Genomic DNA, 11361 nt, shown 5'->3' on the forward strand with positions numbered 1-11361 from the left:
AAAAAAAAAAAAAAAAAAAAAAAAAAAGATTTTGGTTACATACTTTTTGAAGTAGGAGTGTTTTGCCTACATGTGTTCCTTCAGAAGAAGGCATTAGATCTCTGGAACTGGAGCTATAGACAGCTGTGGAGCTGAGATGTGGGTTCTGGAAACTGAATCTGGGTCACCTTCAAGAGCAGCCAGTGCTGAGACATCTCTCTAGATCCACCTCCTGCTTTTTACATGGTTCCTAAGATTGAATTCTTTCATCCAAGCTTGCTTTACTCCCTTGTCTCTTGTCCTCTGACCTTCACGAGTGCATGCGCACATATGTGCCCGTGCATACACGCGCGCGCGCGCGCGCGCGCGTGCACACACACACACACAAACACACACACACACACACACACACACCAACACAGGATCTCTTGTACAGAAGGCTGGCCTCAAATTTTATATATAGGCAAGGATGGCCTTGAATTGTTAATCACTGGGCCCCTTGGTTCTAGTCCCCATTGCTGGGATTCCAGCCATACCCTATCACGTCTGGCTCATGCGGTGCTGTGGATAGAAGCCATGACCTTGGACATTCTAGGGAAGCTCTACTTCTGGGCTGTATTCCAGCAGGACCTAATTGCTTTGAAACATTGATTAAGGGCTCCTGCCGCTCACCTCCGGCTCTCTCCCCTGCGGCTTTGTAGCTTCCTCCCCAGTGGAAACGTACAAGGATGAGGACGTGTAATAATCTAAGTGATTCCAGCAAATTCTAGCAGGACACAATATTTAACACCTTCAATACCACCACTTAGGAGACAGAGGCAGGTGGATCTCTCTCTCTGAGTTAGAAAGTATAAATGTACACACATATGCATTTACACTGTATGCACACATTCATGCTTTTGCATGCGTGTGTGAATATACTTACACACCTGCATGTGTGCATGCATACGTGTATACATACATTCACATGCACACATCCACACACATCTGTATGTACACATGCACAATAAACACACGTGGAGCTAATGGATGACATTTAGTTGCGTGGCTCAAGAGTCATGGCATGTTTTATTTCTTGCAGAGTTCAGCCGTACCCAGCAGATATTAGAGGTTCAACAGAATTTTCCTCAGTGCTGAGCATGGAGCCACTTCTACTTTTACTAAGTATTCGGTCACCGAGCCCCACCTCCTTTAGAATTTTTTGTTTTTCAGACTAGGTTGCCCTAACCTCGAACTCACTCTGGCTGGTCTTGAACATGCGACCTTCCTGCCTCGATCTCTTGATCACAGGTGTGGGCCACCTTGAATCAGGAAGACTCTTCTACTATTCGTGTGACGGTAGCACAGGAGCTTCTAGGACATGTGTTTCATCTTGCCAAGCTGCACTCACATCATGTCCTGAATCTAGACCTTCACATTTTCTGTCTCCTGCCTGGGACTCTGGCTCCCACCCGACACACCTCAGATCTCCCACAGGCAGGTGGTATTGGTGGAGATTCCACCACCTCCCCGCTCGCACACTTAGCGCAAGAGAGCTCTGCAATCCAGGAAAAAACCTCCAGGGGGCAGCAGAGGAAGCCATTGCTGCTGGTCCGTTCCCAAGCCCTGCAAAGAACTACCTTTGGCCACGCGGCTCACCTTCCAGACAAGCAGGGCTGCCCGTTTGCCAGATGTTTCACAGACGGTCCCCGATACCCACACATCTTCAGGAGCTGATGAAGATGAGGATAGACAGATGCAGTTAGATGAACAAGACTGCCTGGCCTGTGGTGGTCTGAGGCCCAGAAGGGCAAGACAAATGGAGCCATCCTCACCCAAGAATGGCGTCTGGAAGGACAGGGCCGGACTCCACTCGCCCCATGGATATCCATTCTCCACCTGGCAGCGGCCGGACACCTGGTAGCTGGTGCCAGGTTCCAGGTTCTGCATCTCAACAGGAGTCAGCCCATCTGTGTTCAGCTGTGGCTCCAGCTGGGGTAACAGATGGGGTCGTCCTCTGGTGAGAGGCTTTTTTTTTTTTCTTCTTTTTCCAAAAATGCTGTGGCCTTCGGTCTGACACAAGCTAGGCAAGACCTCTATCACTGAGTTACATGAAGCCCTCGGTGTGTGTGTATGTGTGTGTGTGTGTGTGTGTGTGTGTGTGTACAGATGTGTGTGTATATAGATGTTGATGTTAAGTGTCTTCCTTTGTTGCTCAACATCTTATTATTTTTAAATTTTATTATTGTGTATTATTGTGTATATTATATATGTAGGGAGGAGGTCAGAGGACAAGTATAGAGTAAGTTCTCTCCTGCTACCTTTGTGTGGGTCCCTGAAATCGAACTGAGGTCATAAAGCATTCATGACCACCACCTTTCCCCACTGAGTCATCTCCCTCTTCCTCCACTTCATTTTCTGAGCCAAGTGTCTCATGGACTCCGGAGCTCACTGATTTGTTAGACTGGATGGTGGGTCAGTCCTGAGATCTGCCTGTCTGCCTCTGCTGAAGCTACATGGTGCCATTGTGCCCATCTCTTTCCCTGGGTGCTGGGACTACCCTCTGGACCTTAAGCTTGTCAGGTACTGTTTACTGAGCAATCTCTCAGCCCCCACTTGTACGTTGGTCATTTTATTTATTTCCTTTTTTGAAACAAAATTTTAACTGATTAAGAAACCCATGCAGGCCAGGTGTGGTGTTGCACACCTCTAATCCCAACATGGCGGATCTCTGTGAGTTTCAGGCTAGTCAGGATCTCACAGTGCCTATCCCCCAAAGCTACTTGGGCAGCATCTGGGGGATGGCAATGAAACCCTGCCATGCTGGCGCTCAGGAAGCCTAAGCCGGAGGACCATGGCTCTGAGGCCAGCCTGGCTACATAGCCAGACTCTATCTCATAAAACAGGAAATGAAGCCAGGCAGTGGTGGCACACGCCTTTAGTCCCAGCACTTGGGAGGCAGAGACAGATTTCTGAGTTTGAGGCCAGCCTGGTCTACAGCGTGAGTTCCAGGACAGCCAGGGCTACACAGGGAAACCCTGTCTCGAAAAACCAAAAAGCCAAACCAAACCAAACCAAAACAAAACAAAACAAAAAAACAGGAAATGAATGAACCAAGTTGCCTGTGAGGCTTCTGTGCAGACCTGGGGTGACTCCATGACAGGAGCCAAATGAGGCTGTGCTCTGTAGGGTTCAGGGTGCTGTCCCAGTCACTGGAGACAGGGTGGGAAGGAAGCCCTGGCACTCACCTGGGTCCACTCTTCAGCCCGGCATTCCCTGTACTGGAACTGACAGATGAGAGCTTTATGCCGTGGCCACACAGGCGGTGCCCACTGCACAGTGGCCTCCAGGGTTGCTTCTTTAGAAATGTCCACAAGAGAGAAGAACTGTGGGGTGTCTGGCTTCACTGCAAACGGGAGGCCAGAGTGTGCTGGTTTAGAGCCCTCAGCCACCCTCCTACCCTCCCTGCACTATGCCTCCCCACCCCATGCTGCGTTACTTTGGGTCTCCAGGTCCACAAAGACAGGGGACCAGAGAGGTTGTCCCTCTTGTGTCCCCCAGATGAGGAGTTTGTCAGCCATGGTGAACTGTTCCCGGGGAATGGTCACCCAGCTCTGCCTGGAAGGCGCCTTCACCTCCCGGATTCTATTGGGATGGCTGTGAGGAGAGATTGGGAAGAGATGCAGGTTGGCACAGCCCAAGGCACAGGTTAAGCTTCCATCCCTGGGCCAATTTCATGCCTCACCCTGCTCTGCTGGGGTCTGAATCCCTGTTCTTATGTCAACACTGTGGCCTGAGGTGAGTGATTTAACCTCTCTATTCTTCTTCAAAATGTTTGCAATACTCGTACATTCTGAAATGACTCAGTAGTAGGCCATGTGAGTGACAGTTCACACCTGCCATCCCAGCACATGAGAGAGAGAGCAGGAGTGACAGTTCACACCTGCCATTCCAGCACACGAGAGAGAAAGCAGGATTGTTAGAGGCCAGCTTCACCCAGTAAGACTGTCTCAGAACACGTGCTTGCCATCCTCCATGGCTCCTCCCAAAGCACTTTTTGTTTGTCCTTAGCACAATTGAAATGGAGTTTCCAGACAGACAGACAGACAGACAGACAGACACACTTTCCCCTGGACCCTGCATCCGGAATCCCAGCAGAACCAGCTTTCAATAATGTGTTTACAAACACTAGACTGATTTTTTTTTTTTTTTTTTTTTGAGCCAGAGTTTCTTACAGCCCAGGCTGATCTCAAACCGGTTGTGAAGCTGAGGTGGGCTTTGAACTCCTGATGTTCTTGCCTCCATTTCCCAAGTGTTGGGGTTACCGGCTTAAGCTCAGAAAAGTCAAGTTATCTGCCCGATGTCATACAACAATATAAGCTTGCTTTCCAGGGCTCAGCAGTATTTCTTTGCCATGTGCCTACCGCGTTGATGGGCAGAATCAACCATGGGAGGCATGTGTCAGCATTACCGTGGGAGTAGGGGCTTAGAGAGGGAAAGTGACTGGGCCTGACGTATGCAGTGAGTGGGCTAGCTTGAGGGTCGCGAGAGTGTGAAAGGAATTCCCAGTAGTGGCTGGACTGAGGGGCGGGCGGTGATCCTTTTAACCAAATTCGCTTGAAATCTGAGTGGCCACTTTCCGTGCCTCAGTTTCCCCGAGACCACTCCAGAGTACTCACTATTTCTGACTCTGGTGATACAGCACAGGCGGAGTCTCCAGGTCGTCCAGAGGTTCCCAAGAGCAGTTCAGGATTCCCAAGGGGCCGACGCTGTAGCACTGCAGTGGGCCTGGACTGCCTGCAGGGGCGCAGAGAGCCAGGAGGGCTGTGGTGAAGTTCCCGGGACCAGGACTTGCCGGGCTGTGGATGAGTCCATCCTCCGGTACCGCGGTCGTGCAGTACCGGAGCGCAGGACCTGGCACATGCTAGGCGCAGAGGGAGTCCCGGTCCCTTTCCGTCCTGCTATATCCTGTTGTCGCCCAGTTCCCGATGCCCTCCTGTGACCCCGAGACAGCCACTCACGAAGCTGCTCACCGTGGGGCCGCGTCCCAAGCAGCAGCGGTAGCAGTGGCAGCAGAAGCTCCAACGGCCTGAGGCGTGCAACCCGGAGTCGGCTCATGGCTCGCAGGGACAAGTGGGTACACAGCCAGGCCTGGGGCTTACAGCCTGCGGGAAGGAAGCCACCCCGCCCCTGGCGGGAAGTCCCCAAATCCGCCCACCCCCAGCAATGATACGCACGCGTGCAAATGCTCAGAACTGAACCTTTATTTTGTGTGGTGGGGAAGTCTGAGTCCTGGGGACCTGGAGCCCTCAGTTCTGGGGTCTGCAACAGAGTGCTCGGGTTTGGGGACTGAAGGGAGAGGAGCAGGTGGCAGGTTGGCCAGGGACAGTGGTGGCAATTAGGGCCGGATACAGGACGGGGGCTGGGGGGACAGCGCGGCTCAGTGTAGCCAATTTGGGAAGATGGGGAAGATCTGGTTGCTGCCGGGCTGCTAGGGATGAGGTTGGGGCGGGGAAGAACTCAGCCATGAAAAACAAGTTTCTGATAGAGGTGTGACGGCAGCAAGGTGGAGAAAGGTTGGCACGTAGTCTCGGCAGAGGGTCTGTAAGGAGACAGTGGAGCCCTTGGTGCCTTGCCCGTAGGAATGCTCCAGAACATCGCGCAGCTGACAGCAGGTTGCAGGCACGGCCCCGCCTCCCCATCGCTCAATCCAGATCCTAGCACAAGCTGCTAATTTGGCTCTTGCTACAGCCCCACTCGCAACAGCTGCTGGAAAGGCCAGCCAGCACATCTCTGCTGCCCCGAACCACTCCAGGAGACCCTTGCCAGCTGGATCGACCACCAAAGAAAGCCTGAGGGGATTTGGTCAGGGCCAGCCACTCGCTGGAGCCCACAGCTTCATCCAGTTGGCTGGCCAGGTGATCTGTATTGGCTTCTCCATCAGCGAAGAAGTCCCCTGAAAAAGCAAAGAGGAAGAATCGGTGCTCAGCTGGCTTCCATCTCTGGTCTGGAGAATCAAGGTTGCCATTGTAAATTTGATTTCATCCCCTTAAGGGTTCAATGCTGGCTCTGTTGTCAGTTTCAGTGCTAAGCCCGACTTCCCTGTCACAGGGTCCACGCTATTCTTTATTTCACGTGGATGGGGTAGATGAAAGTATGCGTTTGGGAGCTAGGCTCCTTAAATCAGAATTGTAAATGTGATTACTTCCGTCCCCTCCTAGGCTCACTTTTCTTTTCCCCAAAGCTGGGGGAGAGGAGGGGAGATGATAATGACTTCTACTTGGTTTTTTTTTTTTTTTTTTTTTGGTTTTGTTAGGAGTGTCAGACTGGATACCAGCAAAAGCACATTACTATCAGATACACAAGGAGCACTCAAGTGAACGCCGCCTTGTGAGCTTTACCACATTCACGTCTTCCAGCCTCTCAACGACAGCTACTAAGTTTGCTGCTATTGCCACCCACTATCTAACTGGGACCCTGACTCCTCGTCAGGCTTTGTGAGGACACAGCCATTTGGCCATAGAGCTACTGTTTTGAGGCAGGCACACTCCTTCCTACCTGCGCATGCATCCATCATCCATCTGTCCGTCCATCTCTCTTTCATCATCACCATCCTCCTCCCCCCTTCCACCTTATTTTTTGGTTTTGCAGGGTTTTTTGAGACAGGGTCTTAGGCTGTCCTTAAATTCATGACCATCCTGCCTCAGCTTCCAGAGTGTTGGGATTTTAGTCACGTGTCACCAAGCCCAGTACGTCATCATTTGCCTTGCCTCTGAGGAGCTGCACTCTCCTGATTGGCCACCTGCTGCTCCGGCCACACTAAACAGTCTGCCCTGTTAAAGAATTCTGCTAGGTCTCACTCACTGCATCTTCCATTTCACCAGAAATAGTGTCTGCAGGGGGATAGTGGGGACTAGAGAGGCCAGAAGATGGCGAAATCAAGCCTTGTACCCAGCGTCCCACTCCCTTTCGGCTGACCGGGATAAAAAACCTGCTGTGCCCTCACCCGCATCAAGGAACCTCAGGGGCAGTGGCACCTCTGTATGGTGTCATCCTACACATAGCCAGGACTCAGGGAAGGGTGGCCTAATGGCTTTCTGATTTCCATACCCCTGCTTTTAACCCCAAGATGCCTGACTTCCAGCTCCCTTAACTCCACAACTGTACCGTCCTGGTCCCGGGGAAACTTAAAGGCCAAGCGGAAGTGTTTCCACTGCACATGGCTATGCAGGGACTCTATTCCTCTACACCCCACTTTTTTTCCTTTTTTTTTTTTTTTTAAAGATTGAGTCTTACCCTATAGCCCAGTCTGCCTTTAAATGTGAATTTTTTTCTGTCACCACCCCCCAAGAGTTTGGAAGTTCAGTATGAACTACGCCTGGCCCATGCAGACTCTGTTTTGGCTTTGTGCCTACCGGAACGAACACCCGGTCCAGGTTGATTGCCTTTCTCCGCACTCACCCAGAGAGTCTTGGGCCAAGATGTCTGCCCGGCGCCATCGCGAGCCCCCGCAAGTAAAGATGACCGCTCGGATGAACTCCCTTCCGCAGAGCTTCACCCCATAGGGCGCCGGCCTTGCCTCGGCCTGCAGCCCCAGAGCCCCGAGGAGAGCCCAGGAAGCCAGCAGCAGCAGCCCGCGCATCGCCATAATCAGCTGAGATGCCTGCGACCCAGGTGGCTCTGTCTGCACCACCTCGGATCCCCTATTTATACAGACTGGCTCTCAGCCCCAGCGGCTGACCTGGGTTATCTTTTGAGCAGAGGGAGGCAGTTGGCAACCTGACCTTTACCATCTCCTTGCTAAGAGATAACCTTTCATGCAGACAGGGTGACATGGCTCAGCTCTCTGTCATCTTCCACATCTGAGCAAGTCTCCTGCTTCAGTCTACTACTAAGTTCTGGGATTATAGGCGGAAGGCACCACATCTCCTTTCTTCTTAGACAGAGTCTCCTAGCCTGGCTCTCAAACTCTCCTCTGAAGCTGGAAAGACGGCACTGTAGATAAAACACTTCCTGCTCTTCCAGATGGCCTGAGTTTGGTGCCCACTACCCAAAGCAGGCAACTCACAACCGCCTGTAACTCCAGCTCCAGGGTTTTTGATGCCCCCATCTGGAGCCTGCGAGCACATCCACATATATATATATATGTATACACATATACAGACACAAATAACATTCAAAACCCCACATTTAAAAAACACATTTATTCTTTATTTTACATCCTGACCACAGTTCCCCCTCCCTCCTCTCCTCCCAGTCTTTCCCCCACCTCCCCTGCCCATCTACTCCGCCTCCATTTCTCTTCGCAGAAGGGGAGGCCTCCAGTGGATATCAACCAGCCCAGGTATATCAAGTTGCAGTATGACTAGGGGCATCCTCTCCTACTGAGAGTGGAAGAGGCAGCCCAGCAGGAGTGAAGAGTCTCAAAAGCAGGCAACAGAGTCAGAGACAGCCCCTGCTCCCACTGTAGGAGTCCCAAATAAAGGCCAAGCTACACAACTGTAGGATATATGCAGAGGGCCTAGGTCAGTCCCATGATTGCTCCTTGGTTGGTGGTTCAGTCTCTGTGAATAGATATACATTTATATACACATACACACACATGTACATATTTGTATGTATGTGTATATATATATATGTATATGTGTGTATGTATGTACATACATACATATGTGTGTGTATATATATATTTCACATACACATGTGTGTATGTCATAACTTAAACATTTTCATTGTCCTGCAGGACATTTGTGACCCTTGACCTTTTCCTTGGGTCCTGGGGGCCAATTGAACTTCCTATTCTCATGAAACTGAGACAAGAGGATTGTGGGAATATAGAAGTGAGACCAACCTGGGCAACATAATGAGACCATGTCTGAAAAACCAGAGTGGGAGGCTGGCAAGATGGCTCAGCGCTTGCCACCTTTTCAGAGAAAGGATATTTGGTTCTCAGCATCCACATTGGGGTGAGGGGAGGGGGGCGGCTCACAGCCACCTGTAACTCCAGCTCCAGGGCATCTGATGCCCTCTTCTGGTCTCCACAGGCACTGCATGCGTGTGATACACATAAACTCAGGCAGGCACACACATATTCAAATAATAAATATATTTTTAATAAATAGAGTGGTAGAGTACTTGTCCTGGGTTCAATCCTCACTGCTGAAAAAATAGACAAAAATAACAACAAAGATAAGACTGGGTCAGCCAGTGACTGTGAAGCCCCGACTTGCCGCAGGCTCCTGAGTGCTGAGATCAGAGGTGTGAAACCTCACACTTTGCTTTTAAAAATCGTATTCTTGCTAGGCATGATGGCACACACCCAGCACTCAGGAGCAGAGGCAGGCTGATCTCTGAGTTTGAGGCCAGTCTAGTCTACGTAGTGAGTTCCAGGCAAGACCATGTCTTTAAAAGTCCAATTTTGTTGATTGTTTTAGAATTATGTAAGTATATTTATTTATGTGTCTTTGTGTGACTGTGTGCGTGTGTTTGTGTGTCTCTGTGTGAGTCTGTGTGCCACTTTATGTGGGTTCTTGTAGAGAGTTTGATGCCAAAAATGGGCATCAAACTCCTGAAACTGGAGTTGCAGGCTATGCAGCTGACATGGCTGCTGGGAACAGAACTTGGGTCCCCACACAAGAAGAAGAAAATGCTCTTATCAGGGCTGGGGTGTCCTGGAATGGCCTTAGGGCTGGAGAGACAGAGATAGTTCAGGGTTTATGTGCACTGGCTGCTTTTCCAGAGCACCTAAGTTCAGTTCCCAGCACCCACATGGCAGCTCACAACCATCAGTAACTCCATGTCCAGGGAGTCTGACGCCCTCTTCTGGCCTCTGCAAGTACCAGACATGCAAATGGTGCACAGACAAGAATTCGGGCAAAACACCCATGCACATATAAAAATTATTTTTAAAATAAAAGCCCTGAACCTGTGGTGAATTCTTCCTCCCCTGCCACTACAAATCAGGAATTATAGACCACCACTTAGTGATACCATTTATTTTTCTTAGTTTTCTTTCTATGGCAACAAAAGGACAGAGATGGGAGAGAGAAAAAGAGGAGAGAGGGAGAAGGGAGGAAGTGAGAGGAAGGAAAGAAAGAGAAATAGGGGAGGTGTATTTTGTATACATTGATTATTAGGCTCAGGGCCCTGCTGCACTTGCTATGAAAGGACTTGACATAGCTGCAGCCCAAGAACTTAAATTTCTTTTAAAAATTGAGATTTGTAATTTCATTTTATCTACCATCTATCTATCTATCTATCTATCTATCTATCTATCTATCTATCTATCTATCTATCTACCAGTCTGTCTGTCCATCCACTCATCCATCCATTCATCCATCCATCCATCCATCTAATGAGGATGTGTGCCATGCTGCACAAGTGGAGGTTGGAGGACAACTTGCAGAAATCAGCTCTCTTATTCCACCACATGAATCCTGGGACTTGAACCCAGGCTTCTAGGCTTGGTGGCAAGCATCTGTATCCACCAAGACATTTTGCCAGCCCTCTCTGCCACCACTGTCTTATTCAAGACAGGGTCTCAATGAGTTGCCAGGTTGACCTTGAACTTATTCTGTAGCCTAAGTTGGCCCTGATTTTGCTCTCCACCTGCCTCAGCCTCTGCAGTAGCTGGGACTCCAGCAGCCAGTTGGGGAGTTCAGCCGACAACTTCCCAACACTGCTCTGCAGTGCTTGTCTGCAATGGTTGATTTCAAACTTTCTTTTTTTGCTTGCTTGTTTGTCTTGTTTTTTTTTTTCCAGACAGGGTTTCTCTGTATACCCCTGGAATTCACTCTGTAGACCAGGCTAGCCTCGGACTCAGAGACCCACCTGCCTCCACCTCTCTAGTGCTGGGAATAAAGGCATGCGTTGCTGCCACTGCCCAGCTGATTTCAAGTTTTCAATGAGATGTCAACTCAATATCCTCAAATTCTTTCTTTTAAAAGTTCTTTTTCTTACAGAATTCTTTTAGGTTTATTTTATGTGTGTGAGTGTTTTGCTTGTATGTATGTATTTCTGTGTACCACCAGGGTGCCTGGTACCTGAAGAGGTCACAACTGGATTTACAGGAGTTGTGAGCCTTACCTATGTGGGCGCTGAACACCTAGCCCAAGTCCTCTGGAAGAGCAACGCCTGCTCTCAACCGCTGAGCCCTTTCTCCAGCCCAATCTTTTTATTTTATTTTATTTTACATGCATGAGGGTTTGATTGCCGAAGGGGGAGGAGGCAGAAAAGAGTGTCAGGTCCCCTGGAACAGAAGTTGCAGACAGTTTTTTGTTTGTTTGTTTGTTTTCTTTTTTTGTTTTTCGAGACACAGTTTCTCCCTGGCTGTCCTGGAACTCACTCTGTAGACCAGGCTGGCCTCGAACTCAGAAATCTGCCTGCCTCTGCCTCCCAAGTGCT

At 49.9% G+C, this 11361-nt stretch overlaps 2 protein-coding genes across 2 annotated transcripts in view; both read right to left on the reverse strand.

Annotated features, from left to right (window-relative positions):
• Nucleotides 1-5122, reverse strand: part of Il27ra (interleukin 27 receptor subunit alpha) — a 12829-nt gene extending 7707 nt beyond the window's left edge. The window contains exons 1-6 of the mRNA XM_031340547.1: nucleotides 4992-5122; nucleotides 4638-4755; nucleotides 3458-3615; nucleotides 3207-3364; nucleotides 1794-1950; nucleotides 1618-1691 (exon numbers count right to left, since the gene is read on the reverse strand). Of these exons, the coding sequence (XP_031196407.1) occupies nucleotides 1618-1691; nucleotides 1794-1950; nucleotides 3207-3364; nucleotides 3458-3615; nucleotides 4638-4755; nucleotides 4992-5076 (750 nt within the window). The 5' untranslated portion in view covers nucleotides 5077-5122. The remainder of the gene's footprint in view (nucleotides 1-1617; nucleotides 1692-1793; nucleotides 1951-3206; nucleotides 3365-3457; nucleotides 3616-4637; nucleotides 4756-4991) is intronic.
• A 122-nt stretch (nucleotides 5123-5244) lies between these two features.
• Nucleotides 5245-7829, reverse strand: Rln3 (relaxin 3). Its single transcript, XM_031391083.1, has 2 exons — nucleotides 7420-7829; nucleotides 5245-5914 (listed from the first exon to the last, which is right to left on the reverse strand). Exons 1-2 carry the CDS (start codon nucleotides 7604-7606, stop codon nucleotides 5676-5678), a joined length of 426 nt encoding a protein of 141 aa, XP_031246943.1. The 5' UTR covers nucleotides 7607-7829; the 3' UTR covers nucleotides 5245-5675.
• Between the last annotated feature and the right edge of the window lie 3532 nt (nucleotides 7830-11361).

This window comes from Mastomys coucha, unplaced genomic scaffold (assembly GCF_008632895.1).
Source record: "Mastomys coucha isolate ucsf_1 unplaced genomic scaffold, UCSF_Mcou_1 pScaffold22, whole genome shotgun sequence".
Classification (NCBI taxonomy): Eukaryota; Metazoa; Chordata; class Mammalia; order Rodentia; family Muridae; genus Mastomys; species Mastomys coucha.

Excerpts from the sequence above, each read along its gene's own strand:
- Rln3 (XM_031391083.1), bottom strand. The coding sequence starts at position 7,606 with ATGGCGATGCGCGGGCTGCTGCTGCTGGCTTCCTGGGCTCTCCTCGGG. Across the intron at positions 5,915-7,419 it reads CTTGGCCCAAGACTCTCTGG|GGGACTTCTTCGCTGATGGA; the intron begins GTGAGTGCGGAG and ends TTGCTTTTTCAG.